The 24,687-nt window shown below is 50.2% G+C and overlaps 1 protein-coding gene and 1 long non-coding RNA gene across 7 annotated transcripts; one reads left to right on the forward strand and one right to left on the reverse strand.

Moving 5' to 3' along the window:
• Positions 1-1,006: 1,006 nt before the first annotated feature.
• Positions 1,007-24,174, forward strand: LOC122394103 (sodium channel and clathrin linker 1-like). 6 transcript variants are annotated; one of them, XM_043390696.1, is made up of 12 exons: positions 1,007-1,062; positions 9,095-9,333; positions 9,657-9,845; positions 10,244-10,366; positions 12,929-13,388; positions 13,773-13,915; positions 16,292-16,372; positions 17,354-17,502; positions 21,609-21,806; positions 22,385-22,516; positions 22,917-23,087; positions 23,324-24,174. In XM_043390696.1, exons 2-12 carry the CDS (start codon positions 9,229-9,231, stop codon positions 23,448-23,450), a joined length of 1,878 nt encoding a protein of 625 aa, XP_043246631.1. In that variant the 5' UTR covers positions 1,007-1,062; positions 9,095-9,228; the 3' UTR covers positions 23,451-24,174. The 6 variants fall into 6 exon arrangements, with proteins under 6 accessions (XP_043246631.1, XP_043246622.1, XP_043246652.1 ...); XM_043390687.1 differs by lacking the exon at positions 1,007-1,062 and adding an exon at positions 8,238-8,289; XM_043390717.1 differs by lacking the exon at positions 1,007-1,062 and adding an exon at positions 8,238-8,276.
• On the reverse strand, positions 5,651-7,760 carry LOC122394123. The gene is made up of 3 exons (XR_006258802.1): positions 7,730-7,760; positions 6,876-7,059; positions 5,651-6,454 (listed from the first exon to the last, which is right to left on the reverse strand). It is a non-coding gene; the product is annotated as an uncharacterized LOC122394123 (long non-coding RNA).
• Positions 24,175-24,687: the final 513 nt, after the last annotated feature.

Raw genomic sequence — 24,687 nt, forward strand, 5'->3', positions numbered from 1 at the left:
CTTGGAGGAGCAGCGGACGAATTGATCAATCGAGTGAAAGGCGCTCAATTAGTGCCACCGATGATGATGATGTAAGAAAAGAGTGCCGCCCTTTGCCAAAACAGAGGCTGATCTACCGGCTAGATCATTAGCTATGTTTTTAGTATTGCAGCGGCAGCTATAGGTAAAACACAATTCGCAGAACAATCGAAGTGATATATTGATGCTTGCTATGAAAGAGAAATGTAATGCCACAAGAAACTGAGCCCAGCTGGTTCGAGCAAGACCAGAGCGAAGAGCTCTCGTACATCAGTAACAGTTCCTAGATATGTCTCCGAACACAGAGGTCAAACCAGCGTTAATCTTGGTTCGATATAAAGTCTAAGCCGTCGCATGGTCTCGTGGGTGAGATAGATACGAAGCTTAGCAATCCTTATGCAAAAAAAAAAACGCACGATAGAGGGACACTACTCCTACCTATACCTTATAGCCAAAAACAACACCTATTGTCCCGTTCTACTTCTTTGGACATTCCATCACACTGTGCAATACTACTTGTTATAGCACAAATCCACAACCGTCAACGGATCCCCCCCCCCCCCAACGGCTGAGCCTGACACAATACGTATACGGACGGACGTCTCCCAAATAAACGGAGCCTCGAGGGCGGTCGGGAGTCGGGATGCTGCACCAATGGTCGGTGACGGATGAAATGCTTCGGTAGTCGTAGGCACTCGTATGTGCCGGTACGATTACTTTTTCCGACCCAACCATGAACCAAGACTCAAGGCCTCGGAAAGACGGAAACTTTCAAGAGGCAAATCACCAGTTATAGATGCCATAGATGGTAATTTGATCAACTTCCCGTCCATAAGAAGCGTGTATGAACGATATTGGATGTGCTTGCATAGGATTTATCAGGAAATTAGACATCTAATGTTATAAATCCAGTTTTATTCAAAGGTAAGGGTTTTCTTCAATATGGAAGCGCTGGAAAGAAATGCCATATTCAAAATGTAAACATGACGCATTTGTTGCGTTTACCGGCGCGAGGAGCATTTGAGGATTTGATTTTGTGTAGTTGTGCGCAGGCTGGCACGGTCCGCCGACATCAAAACAACGGTGCGTCAGCTGATTATTGGTCCTCCGATTCAGGAGAAATTATTAACGCGGGAACGCCGGCGCTAAATAAAGGCGGTAGGATTCACGGCTTCGCATGATCGTGTGCAATATTTTTTATAGTATCATGGAGGAAGGAGTACTGGAGTGGCAACTTCACGCACTGGCGGTCCCAGGGGGGGGGGGGCCACGGGGGCCATGGCCCCCCCTTTGGTGCTGAAAGGTGGGGCCATACTATCTTTTGGCCCCACCTTTCAGATCGAACAAAAGTCCTAGAAAGCTTTTTGTATGTTTCATTTTCTTTCTTGCGCCATCAAAGGACGTAAATTTCACTCATGGAGTGGGCTCAGTTTCGCATTCTGTCAATTTGGCGGTCAGCGTCGCTGACACCGATTCACGAGTATGGCCGGATCTTATATGGAATATCAGCGTGGGTTTACTTGAGGCTCTCGTAGGCCCAGCAATGGCTGGCATGAGACCCTCTTCGGCAGTGCCGGGTGGGCCCTGCCAAATGAGCGTGGCTCTTCGACATGCTAAAGTAAGACCTCATGGGTTGATGCTGTGCACCTCAGAAGCCCGGTGGTGACGCCGTATGCTGGCTTGGTTTCTTAAGGATTAGCGTGGGACCTCCGGGGCCTGCATAGAGTTTGCATGAGCTAGTAGGTATGCAATCTCAGAGGCCTGTGTGTAATGTGTACACAGTGACGGTCGCGGGGGGTGGGGGACATCAGGGCCATGCCCCCCAAAGGCCAATAAAGGGGGCTATCATATCATTTGCCCCCCTCAAACAACCGATGGGCCCCCATAGGTGTATGGGGCCCTGGCCCTTATTCGATCGTCACGAGGCCTAAAAAAAAAACACTCCCAGCTATCAATATAGCTCCCACACCGGTCTTTGAGTGTCCTACACTGACCTCTGAGGGAACTTCAGTGGCGGTCAAGCGCCCATGTTGGCCGCTTAGAGCCCACATCGACCTCTGAAGCCCCACATCTGGCCTATGATGGCCCCTAACCGTCCTCAGGGGCCCCAACCGGCGTCTGAGCGTCTCACACCGGTCTCTGGTGGCCTTATTTCTGTCTCTGGCGTCCCAAGACGAACCCTTAGGTGCCAATGAGGCCCCGCACTGGCTGCTAAAGACCTGATGCCGGCCTCTAAGGGACTGCATTGGCCTCTGAGGAAGGCCCATCTTGGCCTTTGAGGGCCCTCTGCTAGCCTCTGGGGTCCAACGACGGCTCATGCCGGTCTTTTAGAGCCCCACGCTGACCTTTGAGGGCCCCATGTTGGCCTGTAATGAGTAAGGACCCACATTAGCCTCTGAGAGCCCAACTCGGTATCTGATGGTCTCAAACTACTGGCCTTTGCAGTTTGCAGGCCCTGTACTGGTCTCTGAGGGCCTTAAACTGGCCTCTAAGTGAAAACATACATATGCATGGGCTTCTGAAGCTCAGAGGGCTTACGCAGACTCCTGCACAGCCTTACGTTGGTCCTGATCGAGATCACTTTACGTCCTGATGGTCCCGCGTAGATTCTCTCATATTTCGACGTCAGGACCCCATGAGCCGTTGTGGGTCCTGGGGCTGGCAGAGACTGATGAAGTCCTCAGGGCTCAGGGCCAGTCTTCTTAGCATGAGGACTAGGCATTTGAGTGAGCCCCAATAGAGCCGTTGCGAAGCCCACAGGAGTCGCGCGCGGCCCTCAGATGCCAATTTTGAAAGCCAGGAGGCAGGAACCTTTGGTCACCAGAGGTCGGTGTACCTAGCTTCTCTCTCCCGCCGCCACACAACTACTCGTACCTATATGGGTAAATGTCATAGTCTGAAAATGCTCTCTGGGTTTCACATGCTTGTTCAAAGCAAGAGGTAGGTATCTGTACTTTTCCGAATTGTTTTATACTGGTAAGGTAAGGTCATGAATCCGCGTGCCCGACCTTCCAGTATATGCTACACCGATCCGTCGCTATGGTGCAGTGGCCCGACCGGTGGAAACACCGTGGGACGAGAAATGGTAGGTACTGGTGATTTTGCCTTAAATTGAGCTTAAAGATTCAACGCAAGAACGATATGAATGAAGCATAAGTATGGCCAACTGCGCGGCGCCTCGCGGGCGTAAAAAATGAGCCGATCACCCTCCGGTGACGGATAAATGTTATGTCCCGCGAGTGTGAGTTTGGCCCCCCCTTTTGCTAGCGGCTGCGACCGCCCCTGACTTCACGCTTTTTTGCGACAGACACCTTCCAGCTAGTACCGTTCATAGGTTCTTATCGAAAGCAGAACTACACCATTCAGCCAATCAGCGTTGCCAACCGTCCGTAATTCAACCAATGAGCGCGCTCGTAACCAGCTCACGAATAAAATGAACAGACTACATCGAGCAATATTTGATTTTATAAGTTTATAAGTTTATATTTATAAGTTTATTATTATAAGTATAATAATAATATAAATAATATAAAATATTTATAAGTTTTAATGTCAATTTCAACGAGCCGGCGCCTGCCCGTTCTTCCCGTCCTCGTCTCCAGCTGTAGATGTACCGCCCTTCGCGCACCGGATTTGAGATTAATCTGTGAAAGTCGCTAGAACTTGAATGTAACCATTGTCTTCTCCGTTTAATTTCCTGCTCATTGATGTACAAAAATCACACGTAGCGCCCAAAATAATCTTCCTACGCCCTTTTCTCTAAACCGCTGCACGCCATAGCCCGCCATTATAAGCCGACCGCCGCGACCCGCCGATACTAGCTGGGGCGTTTCGACCCGCTCCCGCTAGGTGGCCCGTGTCTGTCGCTAACGGCCCATGCTAAAGGCATGGAGTTGCCACTCCAGTATTCTCTCCTCCATGATAGTATCAAGCGAGGGGTATTGCTGGAGTTTTGCAAATAAATATTTTGTTCTCAGTTTGGCTATGCGATCGTGAACACTTTATTATCATAGATACGATATGAAACAGGATAAACAGGCCAACCCAAGGCTTATGTAGGCCAACCTTAGACTTCGCATAGCCATGGACATTGCGTAGGAAGGTTTAGGTACTCGCCGATCGTACCACGATACCACGGGCAAGATATCAGACTTTTGGGAGTTTTGTGTCGCTGAAATGTATTTTAAGTGCTAAGAAGGAAAATAATTCAATTTAATGATGTCATGGACAATGGACATTTAGCCATTCCAAGCATATAATTTGCCTGGCTTCGACAACCAGATAGCCAGGTTTATTTCAAGAGCTTCTAAAGAGGTAGTGGATTTAATATCGTTTCTATTACATTTATTTGATAATCCTACATATCAGTAAACCTGCCACGCTATCATTCTCGGCGAGCGAAGCGATTACCGGCACATCGTTGATCGTACCAATGCCAATGCAGCGTCGAGCGTCCGATGGTTTACGATAGGAATTATAACAATAGTTTTAAACTAGCGCTTTTTAGAACCATGGTCCGAAATGGTAATTCAAAGAACCTCTTCCCCTTTCAACTCACCTGAAAAAGCTGCTTTCGTGTACCACCCAGCACCCGTTTCGTAGAATATCAAAATCATAACCGGAGGCGAAGATTATCTTTATGATCTACCACGATTCGTGGGGCTGACTAGTACCGACGGGGATCCCACAAACACGACGGTCACATTCATTAAGCATGATGTACGGCGTAAAGCACCACAACTCGGCCCCAAAAGCGCAACCTTCTGAGATATCTTATATTTAGTTTCAATGCTGGTACTGGTGCAGTTTCAATGCTGGTACTCTGCTCATTTCTGTTCAATGAAGTTATTTCTCCCTTAAATGCGCCTCACATTAATCGTGTGCTGTGCTCCACAATCATTGCGCCGCGCGCTCTTCCTTCTTATCGGCCCCCTTGAGATCGTATCCATCAATATCTATTTGCTTCTAAGTTCTAATGACTTGTAGAGAAACAATTTTAGAGCGTTTAACAAAATAATTGCATAACGAGCGATGGGAAAAGCCCAATCGTCCAACTCATAAAAAACTTTGGGACACAAACAACTGGAAACTGTTGGTAGTTGGTACTTTCGCGCATAGGCGGCGGAACGGGGAGGGCACCGGGGCACCGTGCCCTCCTTTGATTTTGGCATTTTAACAATGGGCTCTATGGGCGTTACATGGAAAGAATGGGACCAAAAGTCGGCAGTGCCCCCCCCCCCCCTTCCCCAGTTGAGCTGGGCGCAGGTACTAAATAGCATCAAAGGAAATCCTATATTCATCTCGCCGCATTTAAGCGCACCAATCGAAAGACGACAGCGTGACCGCGCTGACAGGCAATCAACCTGGCCACATAAAACTAGCTAGTGCAAGGAAGATGTCTATATAAACCACTGGACCATGCAAAGCGTTCAGTAAATAAAATACGAGTAAAGATGACGCGTTTGAGGGCAGACTGGCCAAACAGTGACGTTACACGCGGATCTCAACACTGCACAACACATTCATCAAAAAAGATCTCGTGGATCCCTATATACGTCATAACTAGCCCTAGTACGGGGGTATATAGCCATGGACGTAAATGGCCGGCTTAAGGCACAGGATCCCAATTGTCATCCCCATTACGTGGTCCCCAGAAGTCGCCAGGCCGAGAGCTAATGGCAGTTAAGCACATCTTACACGTGCCGACAAACGTGACACAATGAATCCAATAATGAGTCCGCTAATAAGCCTGCCTAATTCTGCATGTAGGCTGCTATTTACCACCACGGCGGAAGGCTAAAACGCATCCATACAGCTCAACATAGGTGTCAATTTCCGCCGGGTTGGGGGTGCTCAAGCTCTTTAGATTCCCCGCCGGCTCGGCTGGCTTGGCTTTGGAGCCCCAACAGACGGTGCGGGTCAAGGTCACCGCTAAGGCAGCGGCGGATTTGCTGCGCCCGGGCAGTGGGCACCCTCAATTCGGTGAAAATCGACACCCATGCAGCTCAACATGACAAAACGCTGCATACAAGCGCACGTCCTCGCATTTAATTGACGCATTTAACTGCGTCACTAACCTCGTACACTGTACAACACTGGTGAGATGACTGTCCGAAGGAAACTGCCGACTTTGGCTGGCAACATTCAGGGTTGGTGACTTATGTACTGAGTTCGGCTGGCTGACGGCGATGTGACTTCAGGACCGGTTGATGAACGGGCCATCCTAGCCCCATACTACAGGAGCCCAGCTGGTCTTGGCGAGCGGCGGCGACTGGACGAGGCTGGACCCCTACTACAGGAGCCCAGCTGGTGCTGACGAGCGGCGGTTACTGGACGAACGGGTCAGCCTGGACCCCTATTGCAGGAGTCCGGCTGGTCTTGGCGAGCGGCGACGACTGGACGAGGCTGGACTCCTACTGCAGGAGTCGAGCTGGTCCTGTCGAGGAAATAGTTCACCTTTAACATGGGATTTTAAACTGAGATAGCAGTCTGATAGAGCAGATTTGTGTATGCCTTATATTTGAACCGTTTGAGATATTCACCTTTTATCAGTGAATATTGGTGCTTAAATTAATGTTCTAGTGCTCATTTACAGCAAGCAGAAACCTCTTCAACACACACAGTGGCCAATCAGCGATGAGAGCACTTACAGGAGCAGAATCCCTTGCAGCTGATAGGTTGTTCAGCTGTAAGTGTTCATAACTCTAATCATTAAAATAATGAAATCCCTTTAGAAGAAGTGTGTAATTCCAAGTTAGAATACATTTAAATTTTATTCATCACATTTTTAACACACCTTTTTAAATTTTATTTATCAAGTTACTCACAGAAGGTGAACAATTTCTTTTAACACTTACCTTGCTTCAATGGTGACATGTAGCTCTTGCAGCAGAGAAGGCACAGCATTTGGCTGCAACTTCAAATATTTACTTGTTACTATCAATTATTCAGTTTTGAAATGCATACAGTAGGTACAATGAATCTTGGGTTCTCCTGTAAGAATGCCGACCGCAGAAGCAGAAGTTCATCCAAAGCTTGCGCCTGAAAAAGGGCCAGGTTTAATTATCATTATACCATAATCACATTTATGCCTAATTTGTAAGAAATAGGTTTAGGTTAGCAGAAATAGGTAAGGTTTTGACTAGACCCCCTGGGCCCTGGGTCACAACAGGAGATGACCCCCGTGATTGGTGGGACCACCAGGCACCAGCACTGGCACAGTCCGTTCTGACCACCGCACACCTATCAGCCACATTTAAAATGCACTACACTACATCTCCCACCACCTGACCACACCAGACCAAATCTGCACCGCGCTACACAAAATCCGCACTGCACCAAGCTAAATCCACGCCACACCAAAGCCTCACCAGCCGGACAAGCCAGCACAGACGAGATCTTGTCGAAATTGCCATGCTTTGCAGAGTGCATACTGGCCTACCTGAACCTGACCTTACCCAGCATATGAGCCTGACTGTCCTTAGCACTGGGAGCTCATTGAGACCAGGCCCCACAAGCCTAGTGGCCTCCTGAAACCTGATTTCCATATGGGGTGAGCTATTTAAGAAAGGTGATCGGATATCGAACGTGAGACAAGACAGCAATGAGCAGTGGGCGGTTCATGCAACCATAATCATGTTTCCTTACCACAAGTATCAAAGCAAAATCAAAAATAGCTACCTATCGAATTCAAATTTCACTGGAACCTCACCAAGGATCTTGATACATCTGCACGAAAGATACATCTTGATCCACTCATCTCAATCTTGTATCGCAATGTATGTTCAGTCGATGTACCCCTCGTTCGATGTCTCTCAGACGACGAAGATTGTACGTCGTTCGGCCAATCCCGTTCTAGATCAACGGGGGCTCGGCTGCAATTATGGAATGTGATTGGCCAAATGACGTAGAATCTTTGTCGTCCGAAAAACATCGAACAAGAGTAATGTCGCTACTGCGCCATTGTTGCATCGAATTCGCCCCATAGAAGCACTCCCATAGGGCCCTGGGTTGACTCTCTCCATAGGGTCCTGGGTAAACTCTCCCCTTGTCTATTTTCTTTAAACGGGGATAGTTTGGACAACAAAATATTTTCGACCTCAAAAAAAATAAAACTTAATTTTTGATGTACCTCATTGATGCAAAACATCAGAAAAACATTAGAAATTAAGTCAAAGAAACCGATTATTTATAAATGGACAGCTGACGGCATGCCTCCCGTGTCCCCTGGCTTGAAGCTTCGGCTCCGTGTTACCTTAGTATTCTATGACCGTGGTTGTGCGGATTTTTATTTTTTATTCGCTTTACGCCTTTTTTTCTGATAATTCAAGTGTAATGCTTGTGTTGTAGATAAGATTCATAACATTCACTTGCTTTGCAGTGTATACTTCATGTGTATATTGTGTGAACTTTTGTCTAGTTCAAAGCGCGTGATGTACGTGAATGCCAACCGCAACGTCATAATTAATAATTATAGCGTGAACTCAAATTTTCAAATAAAATACATGTCAATTGTTTCGTTATAAAATTTTCTTGATCTGAATGTCAAATGGTCTGTTTTCTGTAGGCTTATGCATTGCTGGTCACTCGATTTTTTGTCTGTATTATTGCGGTCTTTGCAGGCATTTTGTGGTTTAACTTGAACTGTTGGTATTAGTATATATTAGGTCCGAGTGGCGAACCGATTATGAAATGCACACTATACGATGTATTAATAATAATAAATTAATAGATAGTATTGTATGTATTTATTTACTTAAGGTTATACCTAGCTTATGACAAGCTCTGCTAGCACTACTATACGGTGTCAGCTAGCAAATATTCCAGTAAATAATACGGCCCTTGAAATTTGCTTGCACAACTCATGTGACGGTAAGCCTGTGAAAGGCAGTGAGAGGGGAATATTTTTTTGCCGTCACATGACCAAATATGCCCTCCAGCACCGTGTCTTCAGATTCCACCTGACTGTTCATCATGTTGCATGTTAGGTAGGTACAATTGATAGCTCTAAATATATAAGAATATCAAGAATTAAACCTTCATGAGTTCTAACCCTGTACCAATTTCTTTTCCACAGGGAAGGGACCTGAGAAGCTATCTTTCAGAGTTTCTGCATGCATGTGATAATACTCATAATAGTCACTGTCAGTCATTTAAATGTTATTACGACAAATCAGTTAATGGTTAACTTGCTTCAAACTGCAGTTTGCAATGATGAAACAAGCTGCTAGAAGCAGAGATGTTGTGCTGCTGCCTCTGAAAGAGGAGTATGAAGAAACTATAGCATCATTGAAAAGTGAAATTGGCAAATTTTGGGTAAGCTAGCCCATGACAATATAAAGACAGGGACCTAGGGGCTAGGACAGATATTAATTGCTAACCCTTAGGTGCTGCTTTCCATACAAATTTATAGAACATAAAATGTGATGCCAATCCAATATCAATTCTTGGCTTAGAATGTTACTATGTGCACTTAGCAGCTCTTAATTGCTGGTATAATTGGTTGCAAGTTTGCCATCAAGGTTTTGATGTGAATTCCTGTAGCTGATGATGTGATTTTGATGTTTGCACTCAATGCCATGCCTCTGTGACTGCACTGCACCCCAGGTGGCCTAGCTGATGTCCCATTCACCACACAGGATGAGCTGGAAAGGCTTCAGGCTCAGGTGGGCGAGGTGACAGCTGAGAACGAGACACTCACTGCCCAGCTGGCAGAGGCTACTCGCTGCTCACCTGCAGCAGCAGCAGCAGCTGGTCCATCCGGAGCCGGTGGTGCCGCCGATTCTGGCACCAGGGACCATCAGCTGCAGCTGGATTTGGCAGTCAAGGTGAGCTGGATGTAGGAGGAAGAGACATTGGGCTGTTGTATCTGCAGTGAGTTTATTGTACCAGTTATGGTCTTTGTTGCCTGTCACCTGTGTGAGTGTTTTGCAGTTTTTTTATTATTATCATTGGGTCTGGGTTGTTGCCAGGTTATCCTATTTGACATTTGAGAATCTGGATGTTAAGTTTTGATAAACTATCACAGGGCATCTAGTCAACTGGAAACTACCAATGATCTCAAAATTTTGCATCATCGCTAGGTATGTTATGTCTGTTTTTTCAAGATAACATTTATTTTCCAGAAGCGTGACTCTGCCGTGCAGCTGTGGCAGGCCAGCGCTAAAGAGGTAGAGCGACTGGAATGTACACTGATTTCCTATCATCCCCTGTGTATTTTTTTTAGGAGCGTGACTCAGCGGTGCAGCTGTGGCAGGCCAGCGTTAAGGAGGTGGAGCGGTTGGAGGCAGCGCTGTCGGCCGCCCGGACGGACGGCTCCGACCAGCGGTGGCAGCGGTACACCGAGCAGGTGAGGTGTCCGGGGACTGCACTAGGTGCAGTCCTTCACGCTGCGTCGTGCTCGATATTAAAAGTCGCATCACTACTCACTGTGAACATTAAATTGTTTGTATTTGATATAAAACTCAGTTTGAGCTGTGATCTGTGTTACAAGCAGAAATGTCAGAAGTATGTTCGCTCCCACTCCGGTGCTGGCCCGCAGTCCAGTGTCTCCGTCTGTGTCTTTTGGCGTTCGGTTGACCCTCCGGACCCTCCTCACTCGGAGTCACGTGCCGCAGCTGTGGCCGGGCGGCGGACGCGGCACGGCGTCTCGTTAGACGGGGGCGGGGCCGGCGCGGGCCTCTGGGGGCGGCTGGGCGACTCGTTACTCTGCTCCCGGCTGGGCCGGGCCGGGAGGGAGGGCTGCTCTGCGCCCCACACTGCTGGTGTGTCTGTGATCCTGGGTGAACCCCAACCGTACCGTGGGTGACTTCAGGTGGGACCCTGGGTGTTGCTCAACAGTTCAACTACTCGTGTCACTGCCATCTGCTCGGCCCCACGGCCCCACCCCCGGCCAGTCAGCCGGACAGAGGACTGGTCAATGAACTAACCGAGCGGTACCGCAGACAACAACCCGACCGTAACCAATCAATGGTGTGGCTATACGGCCGCTCTGGGGTCCATCGCTCCCGGCCCGGCGGTGACCCCTGAATAGAGCCGTGTCCGCGCTGTCACTGGGTGTGTCGTAAGGCGGAGAATTAGCGTTCGTAGGCGGCAGGGAACGTGCCGCGCTGTGTGACTGTCCGCCGCTATTGTGATGTCACCTCGCGACAATTTGTGAATGTCTGCAGGTGTAATGGTCGACTACATAGTGTCAGTAGTGCGACGAACTTATAAGGGATCTCGAACGATACGGAAGGAAACCGAGAACCATTAAGAAGTCATTTTGGTGTCATGAAAGAATCTGAGGCCGAAACAGACACTTAAGTATTAATCCCATTTTGCTGATTGTGGTCACTATTTCCTGTCGTCTCTTTTCTGCTATGGATGTCGCGAACTAGGCTATATTTTATTTTTAGGATGATGCCGACGTAAGCTGCTGCTAATCCGCGGACGAGCGGTGGACATTCCTGGTTCTCTGACCATGGTCGACTTGTCGGATAGCTAACAGCGCACTCTTGAACTTACTTTGTGCGCACTGCTCACTTATGATCGTTAATGAGTTTAATAGAACGGTGAGGTTTCAGCGACCGTAAATGATGAGGGGTGAAGTTTTGCTATATCAATACCTACGTTTCCAACAACTGGATTATTCTTCTTACGATTTGCATCGTATTGTATGTATAATTCTACCAGATATTGGAATGATTATATAAGATAAAACTTTGAGTTTTTCACTGATCGGAAGTGAATCAAGTTTTGTATAACTTCTCAATGTCTGGCAATGTCGTATCGAGCATATAGTGCGTGCGCCATTCCTGTTCCAAATCACGCAGTTCCGTTGACTGTAGAAGCTCGTTGGGCTCATTTATGCTCTCTGTAGATTCTCGTTAAATCAGTTCACTATTCTGAATTCGATGCAAAGATAAATTGCCGCCGAGTTTGGAAATTTGAACAGTGTGTCAAAACACCTCCGAGCATCATTAATCAAGCGCACGACTGCATGCGTGTTTTTGTCTGGCTAATCGCGAAATGTGACGTAGTCAGATAGCCACCTCTATTCTCTTTTGTAAAGGCTCGCCTCTACGACGTCTTATGTGTGATGTTCGGATTCCTAAACACATTTGAACGATTTGATCTGCTGAATGACAACGTTTGTGTTTCACCATACTTGATTTAAAATATCGATTTTATGATGCAGTTATACGGTGGTTCAATAAGTAAGGTAAAATCACATGTATTTCAGCCCACCTATGCTGTAACGACATAAAACTAACAGCAAATGTTCAGTTAACTTTCGCCTACAAAGTGGCTATTAACATTTGTTGGCAAGTCTTGTCAGCCAGCCTCCCCAGCCTTCGAAAGTCATACCTTCATCCGATCACCGTTCGGGCGCACGCGCTTGTCCAGCAATTCACTCAGCGCTGAAAGCTTGCTCGAAAAGCTCCTTATTGATACCCTTACGCTTTTTATCTACTATTTTATTGATTGCCTCATCAATAAAAAGTTATTCCCAAGCGAAATGTCTGTCAGTGATCCGATAGCGATGGCAATAGTGTCATTCACTAGTTTTGAAGCAGATTTGGGTTCACATGACAAAACGTACATTTCTAGAACGGAACGCTGCTGCATCGATGTTTTCATACCGACCGTGTTCAGACAGTGATGCAGACACCTTAAAACGGTTGCGAATGTCGCGTGGGAAATTTTCCGTAGATTCAGATCACACATTTTATTTTCCTTAACTTCACGAATTCCATTAACTATAGGACATTTTACCTTACTTATTGAACAACCAAGGTACCGGCTCCCAGCTGCAATGGTGTCTCTACTCTCGGTCGGGCCGCCGTCTGGTCCCATGTGGTGTTTCCCCATCCCGTCCACGGTCTGTACTATCGCAGTAACCCTATCACGGCCGTGCCTGTCCGCCCAGATTCGCTCCCAGTACGCGCGGGCGGTCAGCACGGTTACGGCTGAGCTGGCCCGGCAGCGGGAGGAGGCCGAGCGCTCGGCCGCCGCTCTGGCCGCCGCCGAGGAGGCCGCCCGCTCGGCAGAGGCGGCGTCGGTCAGCCACCGTCAGCAGGTGCGGCGTCTGACGGAGCGGCTGACGGAGGCCGACCGACGCGCCCTGGAGCAGGCCGAGCGGCAGCAGCAGCTGGAGGCCGAGCTGGCCCTGCTGTCAGAGTCAGCCGCCTCGCATGACGAGCGGCTCCGGCGGGCGACGGAGGAGTCGGAGCGGCTCCGTCAGGACCTGATCGAGGCCCGGGAGCGGTGCGTCCAGCTCAGTCAGCGCGAGGCTGAGGCGCTGGAGAAGATCAGGGAGGGCGTGGATGTCGTACAAAACGCCCTCATCGAAAAGGAGGAGGCCGTACAAAAGGCAGCTCGACTCGAGGGTAGGTGGCAGGTGACGGACAGTCACTATCTAAACCCAAATATCTGCATCCGCAACGCTTTAGATAGTTGGAAAACCAGTGTCGCATAAATTCCCAGAATGAGTAACGCATCTGCCGAATGACTAACGCCGTTCTCGCGTGAATGCCCAGCGCTTATCGATTGCAATAACGCTTCTGTGAAGGGCCACCGACGCCTGGACCGTCTGCCCACGTAAAAGCGCATATTGCTGGTAGCTGTAGTTTGTCGCGCCCGCCTTATTCGACCCCACCTAAACCGCATGTCGGCTGCCTGTCTGGCGCCCTGTTCGCCACCTAACCTCGGGTGACCCCAGGCTGACCCTGGTGACCCCTGTGACCCCGGTGACCCGGCGGCGGACCTGGCAGGGGATGTGGCAGACCTGGAGGCGTCTCTGGGCCGGCTGGCTGACGAGGCCGGACTGCGGACCCGTCAGGAAGTCGATGCCGTGCGCGAACAGGGCAACAAGCGGCTGACCGAGCTAGCTGAGAAACTGCAGCAGAAGGACGCCGTAAGACGGGGTCGGGGAGAACGCCGTTCAGTGCCTGTTGTGTACGGCGGTATTTTAGTCGTCCAACCTGCATGACCCGAAGCCGCGATGCCAGGTTGTATGGTTCACATGTAAATTACCTGTAAATTTACCGAAGGGGTTTAACTTAATGCTGCTCTCAATCTTGTCCTAGCTTAACTTGGTTATTTAACTGCTTGTTCTGCATATTGATAGCATGGACTTTGCGTATGATTATGCACATATCAGTCACTATTGACGTGAAACCCGAACACTTCAGCAAACAAAAGATCTGTACCCTATTTGACCCCGCAATGTTTCCCAAGAATCCGTCGTAACCGGGGGACGAGCTGGGTAGGAGAGCGTCCGCAGTGCCGACCTCTCCTGTGCTCTCTTCGTCAGCGACTGCTCCTTCGCTCTCTCCGGTCTCCTCCTCTCTCCTCTGTAGCTGCTGGTAGGGGATATGACATCTCTCCTCCCTCCTTTCACCCCCCCCCCCTCTCGGAGGTGCCGTGTCTGCTCAATCCGTTCATTTCCGGCTGGACCGAGGTGTGCGTGTCTCTGATCAGTGGCCTGTCTGTTTGTCCGTCCGTCTGTCCGTCTGTATATCTGTCTAGCTGGGCTGTGTGGTCGTCCACCTAATCCATCCCCTCCCCTCCCCTCCCCTCCCTTACCTAACGAGCGGTCTCCACGTAGCTGTAGTCCCATCTGAGCCTCCTGTGCTTCTCTCCCCCCGGCTGCGGACGGTGACCGACCGTCGCGTGCCGTCCCTGAATGGATCGGCAGCCTGCTGTCACCGCGGGGGCGCCTGTTGCGTAACATTTCGTGTCGGATGATGAGTGACGTCTCATTTTGAGCCTGATTTTACCATGGAGCTGCTGTTCAGAGTTCGATGCGCGGTCGATTTTTGTCATGTCCAGTACGGTTACAGTCTCAGTTGTTCACTGCTTTATCTCGTTTTTGCTCTGTATGTTCTCACTAAATTATTGTACTAAAACCCAAATTCGAACTGCAATGCTAGAAATGTCTATAAAAGTCGTTCGCTTCTATAACTACGCAACATCATCTTGCACCGTTACACCGTTTAAGTAACAGCCGTTCTGTCGCGTACTACACCTGACCTTACCGGTGTATACCGTTCTTACCATGCGGTTCCACTCCGCCCCGTACCGGATTGTACCGTGGCGTGCCGCGCCGCCCCACACTGCCTGGAACGCCAGAGATGTAGCCGGGGTCACGGCCCGTGGGCGGCCGGGGCTCAGCACCGACCGGACGGCTGATTAATCAGACCGTGACCGACCGACTGGCCTCCCCCCCCCCCCCCCCCCCACTACCTCCCAGACCCGCGCCACGGGGTCCAGAGCCGCGGGCGTTGACTTTGAACTGGTTCAAGGCGTTGGCGCACGTAACAGCGAACTGCTTCCACAGCTGTTCTTGTTCTGCGCAAATTTGAATGCAAGGAAGCGGTACTTGTGCGCCTTGGGATGATTAGAAAGTTAACAAGTCTTTGATGGACTGTATTAGTGATTTAGTATTGCTTTGGCTCCCACGTAGCAAAGCCAAGCTGGGCTAGTTATGCGCACAAAACTCCCTACGTGTTAAAATCGAACCAGTTGCATCAAGTGTCCCGGTTGCTCTGAGAATGAGCCGCTCCGTTCCGCTGTTCTGGCGAGTCCTTTTAATCCATCCAATCTATTTGTGGTCTGTGCTCGGTCCAAAACGGACCGCCCGGCTCTGGCGTACGTCAGGCTGAAACCGTCGCAGGATTGGCGTCAGATTTCCGTCTCAGTGCAGTGACTCAGCCCCGCGGGGAGGAGTGATCTGTGCCGAACGGCACTCGGCCTTAGTCCCGCTGAGACACTTGTTATCGGGGGTAGCTCCATGTTGGTGTTACTTCTCAGATGCTTATGATTTTCATCTAATAGGTATGTGACAATCAGCGGTGGTTGATAGATATCGGAAAATAGTTTTGATTTGATTAATTCGTAATCTTCCCTATGACGGCGTTCTTGACGGAACTCCGATCTCTTCTGCTAAGTAGCTGAAAACACGAAATGAGAGACGTTAATTCGCTTGCGTCAGTGAAGTATCACATGCGCGTATATGGCCACTGTATTCATCATAGGATCACAATACCAGCGGCAGCCACCATACGTTATTCGCCACGGGATATCCGTATGTGTGGTTTTATCGCCTTACGCCTAAAGAACGGCCCTACCCCAACGCCGTTGAATTTTAGCGTCCCGGTGTTGTGTGTCGAGTTCATCGCGTACCCATTTGATGGATGTCCAGTTAGGCTCCACCGTCTGATGATGGAGCGTGACCGATGCTCCGAACCAGGTGTGTGTTGAACTCCGCTGACACCGACTCCGCCAACAGGAGGAGGTGGAGCACCAGCAGCTGATGGAGCGACTCCTGCGCGACAAGAAAAAGATCGAGTCCGAGTACGAGCGATTGAAGGTGGGTCGCATCGCATCCCTCCCCGTCTTCCGGGCTTCCATCACACGCGTGTGAGAGTGCCGGGTGCGCCGGCGGCCGCCTCCCGCGCTGCCCAGTGATGGGTCGGGCGCCGTGTTCCGTTCGGTCTGACCGCGGGCCGTGACATTACGTGTTGCCGTCTGCTGTTGTGTCGGCCGTGTGTGATCTACAGCTCGGCACAGTCCGCGGCAGCACCGCCATCAGTCTCCCCGCGCGGCCCGACCCGCTGACTTTCGGCGCCGCCTGAGGAAGGATTGCGGTGTCGGAGGAGTGCGGTCAGACGATGTGTCTGGAGTCCTGCTGCCGTCCGTTTTTGCCGCCCACTCGCAGCTCTGTGGGAGTGACCGCCGTGAACCCGCCGCCCGGCCGGTCAGCCGGTGGCGCGGTGAATCTGCGGCCGATCTGTTCACGCGCCATTTGAAGTGGCCCGCGCCGGCGGGTCGCGGTCACTAACGGCGCGCCGCGCGGCCGGCCGGCGCCTCCGTCGACAAACTGCTCTATTGTGGCGCTGCGGCGGCGGTCGGCCCGGCTGGCCGGCGGCCACTCACTCGGAAAATACCCGCGCCAACCGAGTGTTATTGATTGCAACGGAAGTTGAGATGGCCCCCTGCTTCCTGCCATATTGCTGAACGGGAGACAGTGTCCACTGTCCAGTTGGCCACCGAGAGGCGGGCCGAGATTAAGCGAGTAATGGAGTTGTTTGTGAGAGACGTTTCAGAGCCATTTTGCTGGAGAGTATTGGCTAAGTTGTGCTGTCCTATTGTCCGAGGCAATGTCACCGTGGGTATTAGCGGTTGAACAGTGAACACTCAAAGAATGCTTTACCGTAAGTGTTTTCCGTTCTAAATTCATGCTTCTGACCGTGCTCTCTTATTGCATCGCTCATGAAAATTGCCGTCTACTTTTGTGCCATCATTATCACAGCTGTTGTTCCTCCCCTAAATGCCCCCTGTCGTGTTACAGGAGGAGCATGACCGGTGTCGTTCAGGAGAGGCACAGTGCGCCGCCCTGCAGGAGCTGACTGAACGGCTCTCACGGCTGGAGGATGCCAGGATACAGGCTGAGGCCACGGCCGCCGAGCTGACCCGAAAGCTGACCTCGGCGCAGGCCAGGTCAGTTGCTGAAGCGCCCCGGGTGATACAGACGGCCCGGTAGAGGATAACCCGGATTACGTAAACCAAGTTTGCTTGATGCAATAGTTATACTCTGAACACCTGTGGTAAAATTTATATCCGTATCGTTTTAATTATTTTATTTCTATTATCCAACCATCATATCCAATATCCATCCCCTGCCAATTTATTCACCATCGTTCGTTCGTCTATCACCACCCTGTCGTTTTTCCTCTCCACCCGTGTTTGCTGTCGGCTGTGTATTCCGCGTTTTTGCGGCGCCGGCTGGCCGGCCGGCCGTTTGTCGGTAACTGGCACCGTCTGCCTCGCTGGCGTCACCGGCCCGGCCTGATCGCCCCGGTTTACAGCCCGTTGGCCATCCATGTGTGTGTGCCTGTGTGCGCGCGGTGTACACACGCCGATTACGGTGAATTTGCCGGCCTTTGATAGCCGGGCCGGGTTGGGACGGGCCGAGCTGGGATGATAGTGGCGCTGGTCTGGGCGTGGCCGGGCGCTGGTCTGGACGTTGGCTGGGGCACTGGTCTGCGCGCTGTCTTATGACGGGTTTGATGCGATGGTTATGCAGTGAGCTGACGTCAACTGTTGGTCACACTGACCGAATTCTATGGGTGGGGATTCAGGATGAAGTCGCATTTTGCCCTAGTTTCGGGGACCCCTGTGACTGGCCCATATGGTATTACCGTAGCATTAGGCAGATAATTGCTAAATCGCGATAGGTCAGTTTCTGAATCTATTTCTACCCAAATTTGAATTCCAGAGTTGAATAAGATCTTGAATCCCTTATGATAACGTCCATATTGTGCGTCACAGAGTGCTTTTGGTGCCTTTAGGCGGGAGGTTGAAATTATCATGGTCCTGCCTGAAGCATTTAAAATCAATTGGGTTGAAGAACGGACGCTATGCCGTCATTTGATTATTGTAACCGATTTGATGTTCTTTTATGGAAAACGTTCCTGAAAGTACCGTCATAGAAATGACGGTTATGCAAAGTGAAATACCAGATTTAGGTACTGGTTTCTGTGAAACATTTGTGCTGAATTGGGTATCATCACCAGACAGTGAGGGTCAACAATTTGTGGCCAAATTGCAGCCGATTTTTCAGCATCACATGCTGGCAGCCTTCCACTTGTTTTTGCCGTCCTGCATTAGATTGGTGTAGTTAACAATTTCAGACGGAGCACTGTGGCTGTTTTTTTAGAGGATTCTCCGTTTGTCGTCCTTCCGACTCCAATGTGGACGTGCCTCCCTTTGTCCTGGGTGCAGCGGCGAGCCATCCGGCGCTCCCTACACCGGACAAACACGCATTCATCAGGTGGCATTCAGCGCGCTCGGCCCATGCTGCTGTGTGCGCGTTTTTCGGTAACCCCTTCCCGTGCGGCGACAGTTACCGCGCTATCGATCGGTGTAACGTCCGGCGCCGCTTCTTTGAACACCCCTTTCATACGGCTCTTTGGTGGGCGGTAAATACACGTGCCATGAAGCAGCCACCGCTCGGCGGGGGGCGGTGGACGACTGCGGACGGTCGCGGACGGCTCGGTACCGGCCATCCATCAGGGCGTGTGTGGACGGGGCAGCGCCACTGGGCCGCTGACGCCGCCGCGAGGAGCGTCCGTCGCCAATTAGGACGGGGCGGAGCCGGCGACATCGATCAGCGGCCGCGGTGTCGCGTACATTGCAATACGGGTGGTAACGAGCGGCCGCCGCACCGTCTAACGAGTTAACTCGCAGTCCGGTCTGCGCTCCAGACGACACCCACGCGAGCACCGGCCCCGCGGCTCACCCCGCCGCGCCGGCTGCAGCACACTTTTTGGAGGCTGACGCGGGCTTGGTTTTATGTTACAGGAGGCTGATTTGAATGATAAACTGGGACTGATTTAGTATTGTGGCACCGTTTTATATAGCTACTGTTCAATATGAGGCGATCCGGAGTGACTTAGGCAAATTGGCTGCCCTCAGTTTCATGGGAATGTGAATCCGGTAGCTGTGACATTATCAAAACGGCTGGTGTTTGTCTCGTTGCTGGAGCTCGATTCTTGAAAAGTGTCTAGCGACTGATTGGTTATTGATTCAGGATGTTGACATTCAATGGCCGGCGCTGTACTTGCAGTGACTGGGTCTCCTTCCAGAGTATGCTGCCACTTAATCCGGTATTTCACACTTGATTTACCGCCGTATTATCAGCAGCAGAGTGAATAAGTCGCCAGCGATTTCAGGGAAATGCCGAGGCGCGCTGTGTCATTGTTGAATGCACCGGCCCGGCTGATTCGAGCTGAAGCACTGGCTTGACCATTTAGCAGACACCATTTAGCAGATGTAAGCTAGTGAGCCGGCTATAAATACAGTTTCAGCCGCAGGCAGGACCATACACCTGTGCCCGGTATCTATTTTAGTCATGTGTGTACGGTGACATCAAGGAAGTAAAAGCTTCGTTCGTGTTCTGTAGGGCGACTTTACCTTTTTATTTTCAGAACAGCATGGGCTCTATTGATGTGAATTCCATATTTCAGCCGCTGCATTTTTAGTTTTACATATTGCCAAGCTTGTTTGCTATTTTTCCTCCATGGCATTACTTTCAAATTTCAACATGGACTGTCGGGCTAACCGCTAGTTGGTCTTTATCTATGATTTAACCCGCGCGGGGCTGGGGTCTCCAGCCGAACGCGCGGGGCTGGGGGGGGGGGTAAATTTTACCCCCCCCCCCTGTTATCTCCCGAACTAATGGTCCGATTTGGAAAATTCAAACGCCAATCGAAAGCTCTCATCACGAACTACTAAAAACATGTACTTAATTTAAAGTTTGAGGTCAAGGTCAAGGTCAGGTCAAGGGTACAAATTGCAAGTTTCTACAGTATCGGCCTTGCACCGTAGTCGCCGAAGAATGGAGTCATGGACTGAGACTGATCGCCCAAAACGTGTTCTTAGGCTACCAAGACAATATTCGTTGCATACAATATCATTCAGAGGTCAAGGTCAAGGTCAGGTCAGGTCAGGTCAGGTCACCAAAGAACAAAATATAGAAAAGGGCATGTGCGACACATGTTTTATGGGTCATTTTACTAATAGAATTCAATAGGCACACTCAATAAGTGATATGGACCACCTCTGGATGAATTTCAGGTCGAGGTCAGGTCAAGGTCAGGTCAAGTGAGGTCAAATTTTGAAGTTGGTTGTTAAGGCCTAAAAAAGTGTCTATCTGATGCAGTTTTTCACGGCAAATCGAATGGTGTTATTTTTGTTTCCGTACGAGGTCTAGAACTTCCAAAAAAGTCATTTTTCAAAAAAATTGTGTGTCGTGACGTCATAAAATTTTGAATAACTCCCACATTTTTGAACCGATTCTTCTAAAATTTGGTATGTAGGTGCACATAGACCACTTCTCTGACATATATTCCGGTTTTTTCGATAGACTCAAAATTTTGGATTTTATAATGATTTTCCCAAAAAAATCAGTTTTTTGAAAAAATTTAGGCCAAAATCCAAAATTTTCAAAAAACCGAGATAGCCATTTGATAGACTAAGTAAAATTACGTATAACCTTTTTTGTTACGTCTTGATTCCTTTAAAAATGAAGATGTTAGCGGCGTTTGAACTTTTGCCGTTTTTGTTGCGAAAATGGCGAACATGACGTCACTAAAACGTCAATTTCTCAAAAATTTTCCGACGGATTTCGCTCAAATTTTCAGGGAACGTGTCAAATTGATGTAAGAAAAGGTACTGAAAGTTTGGCGGCGCTGCGCGCCGCCGTTTTTGAGATATCGCAAAAATTCGCGAGGGGGGGTAAAATTTACCCCCCCAGCCCCGCGCGGGTTAACCACGCTACATCTCACTGTATCCGGTTCAGCAGTCTCGACGCTAAACCATGGCCAAATTAGCGCGCAACATATGCTGCCTGTCACTCTCGCGGCCTTGGCGACCGTTTCCCCTGGGTTGTCCAATGGGGGCGTCAGGCCGGATCTAGTCTGCGTCGCTGTACCTCTGATGTCAGCCTGCGGTCACTGCGCTGAGCTACGGCCCTGCCGGACCTTACCCGTCGCCATGCATCATGACCTCCCACCGCCCTGACACGGTTTGCTCCGTCCACCCAGACACGCTGTGGAGCTGGAGCGAGCCGCGGAGGACGCCGCCGAGCGCCAGCGCCGCCTGGCGGAGCTCTCAGACACCTGTGATGAGCTGATGCACCAGAAGAGGGCTCTGACGGAGGAGCTGGCGGCGGCCCGTACCCAGCAGGACACCGAGCTGGCGGCGGCCACCGAGCGGCGCCGAGAACTGGAGAGAACCGTCAGGTGCGGTGAAGGGTTTAGCCGTTTAGCCGAGGAAAAAGGAATGTTTGTACATCCTAGGCTGGTATCCTCCTAAAGTCCTAGGCTGCTCGAGGTGATGTTTAAATGAGGAGGAAACAACTGACCTTTGGGAATAACATAGCGATCCACCGTTCCATGCTTCTATCCTCAGGATACTGAAATCCTTCTCCTCCACACCGCAACCCCCCTCCGGGCTGGACAGGCAACTTTATCTCATGCGGGCTGCTCCCTTGGAGCGGCACCGCTGCTCCCGAGGGAGCGCACCCCGTAGCCGGGTGCAGTGAGTGCCTTGGGGCTGGGGGGCCTGTCTTCGGACGGGCTCAGCCCCGGCGACTCACTAGGGTGCCTGCCCAGACCAATGTCTCCCCCTATATCCTATCATTCTCCTGGCTCTGAAATGGTCTTACTGGACCGAAAGGGCCTAACCCAACAAAACAAACAAACAAACAAACAAACATAGCGATTAATGAACCATGTGTTAGAGCGAATCCCTCAGTGCGTGGCGATGCTGTGTGGCTATGGCGTGATGACTGGGTAGTGACCGGCTGCCGGTGTTTCAGCTCCCTGGAGCAGAAGCTGCGTCAGAAGGAGCGCCTTCTCAGCGTCGAGATCCACTCATTTGAGACGGACCACGAGCACACAAAGGTCGAGCTCCGGCAGCAGCTGAGTGAACAGCAACAGATGTCGGCCAAGTGAGTGACGACTGTTTAAAGAGTTATGTGAGTTATGATAGTTTGAAGAGCTCTCTGCGCCTGGCAACGGGCAAATTGAAGCAGGCCTTGCTCCATGGTACGGCCGTACAGAGTTTCCCTAATTGAGTTTACTGTCTGGCATTTATCTTGTCGTTATTTCCTTCGTGTTACTGGTTGCTTTATTTGCCTTGCTTTAGATCATTCCCTGGGTTTGTTTACTAATTCTGAGTACTTATATGTCTAAGGATTGCCTGTCTTCCGTCTCGGGTAGTCTACTCGTATCTACAGGTTCTCCTCCTATTTGCCCCTCCCCATCTGTCAACTGATCCTTGTCCTGCCAGTCACGACCCACGCTCCTAATCTACCCTCTGACTCTCCTCTCTCCTTCCTCTCTCTCCAGGTGGCGCCGTGAGCTGCTCTCTGTGACGGAGCAGACGGAGCGCCGAGTGGCTGACATGCGGCGCGTCGAGCGTGACCTGGCCCGGCGCATCACCGAGCTGGAGGACGAGCTGCGGGAGGTCAGCGGACACCGCCTGGAAGCCGAGGAGGACGCCAAACGCTACAAGTACAGGTAATATTTTGTTGGATACTGGATAGTGAGTGCCGTAACGAATTGGCATTTCCTTTTTCGGTGTCAGCGTGAGGATTCGCCTATTAAAGCTGGGAATTATAGCCCTATTCCATTATTCCATTATTCCATTATTCCTATTCCCTATTCCATTATTCCATTTTGAACAATAGCACGCTTTGAGTAGTGTTTAAACGTCCTATGTGACTGCAATTTAACCTCCCCCTCCCTTTTCCTAGAGTGCGAGAGCTGGAGCTGCGTGTTCAGACGGCCGAGAAGCGTTTCCTGACGGTGCGCTCAGAGGCTCGGCGGGTATCACCCTCGGCGGCGGCCCGAGACCCTCGGCGACACCAGCTGGAGGACTGACGGTAGTGCTGCCCGGGGGGAGGGGTCGGCGAGGGGTCACAAGCTGCGACGCTAGAGCCTTGGAGAAGATCTGCCGAATGCCGCTAAGCCGGGTGGACGAAACAGGTAGCGGTGGACGCAGATAGTGTTGGACTCGACAGCTGTTAAATAGAGGATCTCCACGGCTTTCTGATGCCGCCTCCAGTTCATCTGATGAATAAACGGACGCTCTTGTAGAGTGTAGTAACGATAGTGTGTATGGGTGCTCGTGTGTTAGCAATCGTGTCCAACGGCAACGGAAAATCACTGCCCACTGATGTACCGTATGAAATATTTGCATGTTCGTATTTTCATAGTCATCACCTCGAATATCTTGAATATCGAGTTTTAAAAGGTGAACTCATTTGTCTGAACTAGTCAACTGGACATTTGTGATACGCATTATAGCGACTACTGATCAAAGGTATGGGACCAACGAATATTCGATGTCGCTCTTATCGAACTTGTGTCCATTGCCCGCGCCCGGTCGTCTTTTGACGAATCTCAATGTCAACGGGCTCACTTTCATTTGATTATCCTCAAATTGATGTGTCTACATACCAATTTGTGTTGAATGTTCGCCTGTGTGATGTGTGCTAAATGGTTTACTGTCGAAACTGTGTGAGCGTGTGAGTGCACATTTTCGAGATACAAAGGCAGATCAAGTACAAACCTATGTGAAATACAATATAATGATTCAGTGAGATCAGTGTTTTTGGGAACTGGCTGGTGATCGGTTCCTATGTTTTGTCAAATGGGTGAAGAAATTCAATGTAACAATTAGCCATGCCCCTCGTAGACGGCGACAGTCGCCTCCCGTTCTTGTTGGATTATGTCGGTCGGCTACAAGATTCCTTTACTACTCGGTCGGCTATGCCTTTAGTTGGTGACATTAGGCAGGCTATAATTTCAGATGACAGCAACATATCCACCACTTAAGGCATAACTGCCTCATGCCTTTCTGATGTAGATCGTGAGTGAGGTGTAATTCGAATATACTACTGGTACTGTCTCAAAAGTCTGATGAACTCGACGGGTGTCAATCGCCAGATAATTTTCTTGCAGAGATTTACCTTCATATTTTTTTTTTTTTTTGTTGGGTTAGGCCCTTTCGGTCGACAAGACCATTGCAGAGCCGGAAGGATGATAGGAATTAGGGGGAGACGTTGGTCTGGGCAGGCACCCTAGTGAGTCGCCGGGGCTGAGCCCGTCCAGAGGA

This window comes from Amphibalanus amphitrite, unplaced genomic scaffold (assembly GCF_019059575.1).
Source record: "Amphibalanus amphitrite isolate SeventyFive unplaced genomic scaffold, NRLGWU_Aamphi_draft 000025F_arrow, whole genome shotgun sequence".
NCBI lineage: Eukaryota > Metazoa > Arthropoda > Thecostraca > Balanomorpha > Balanidae > Amphibalanus > Amphibalanus amphitrite.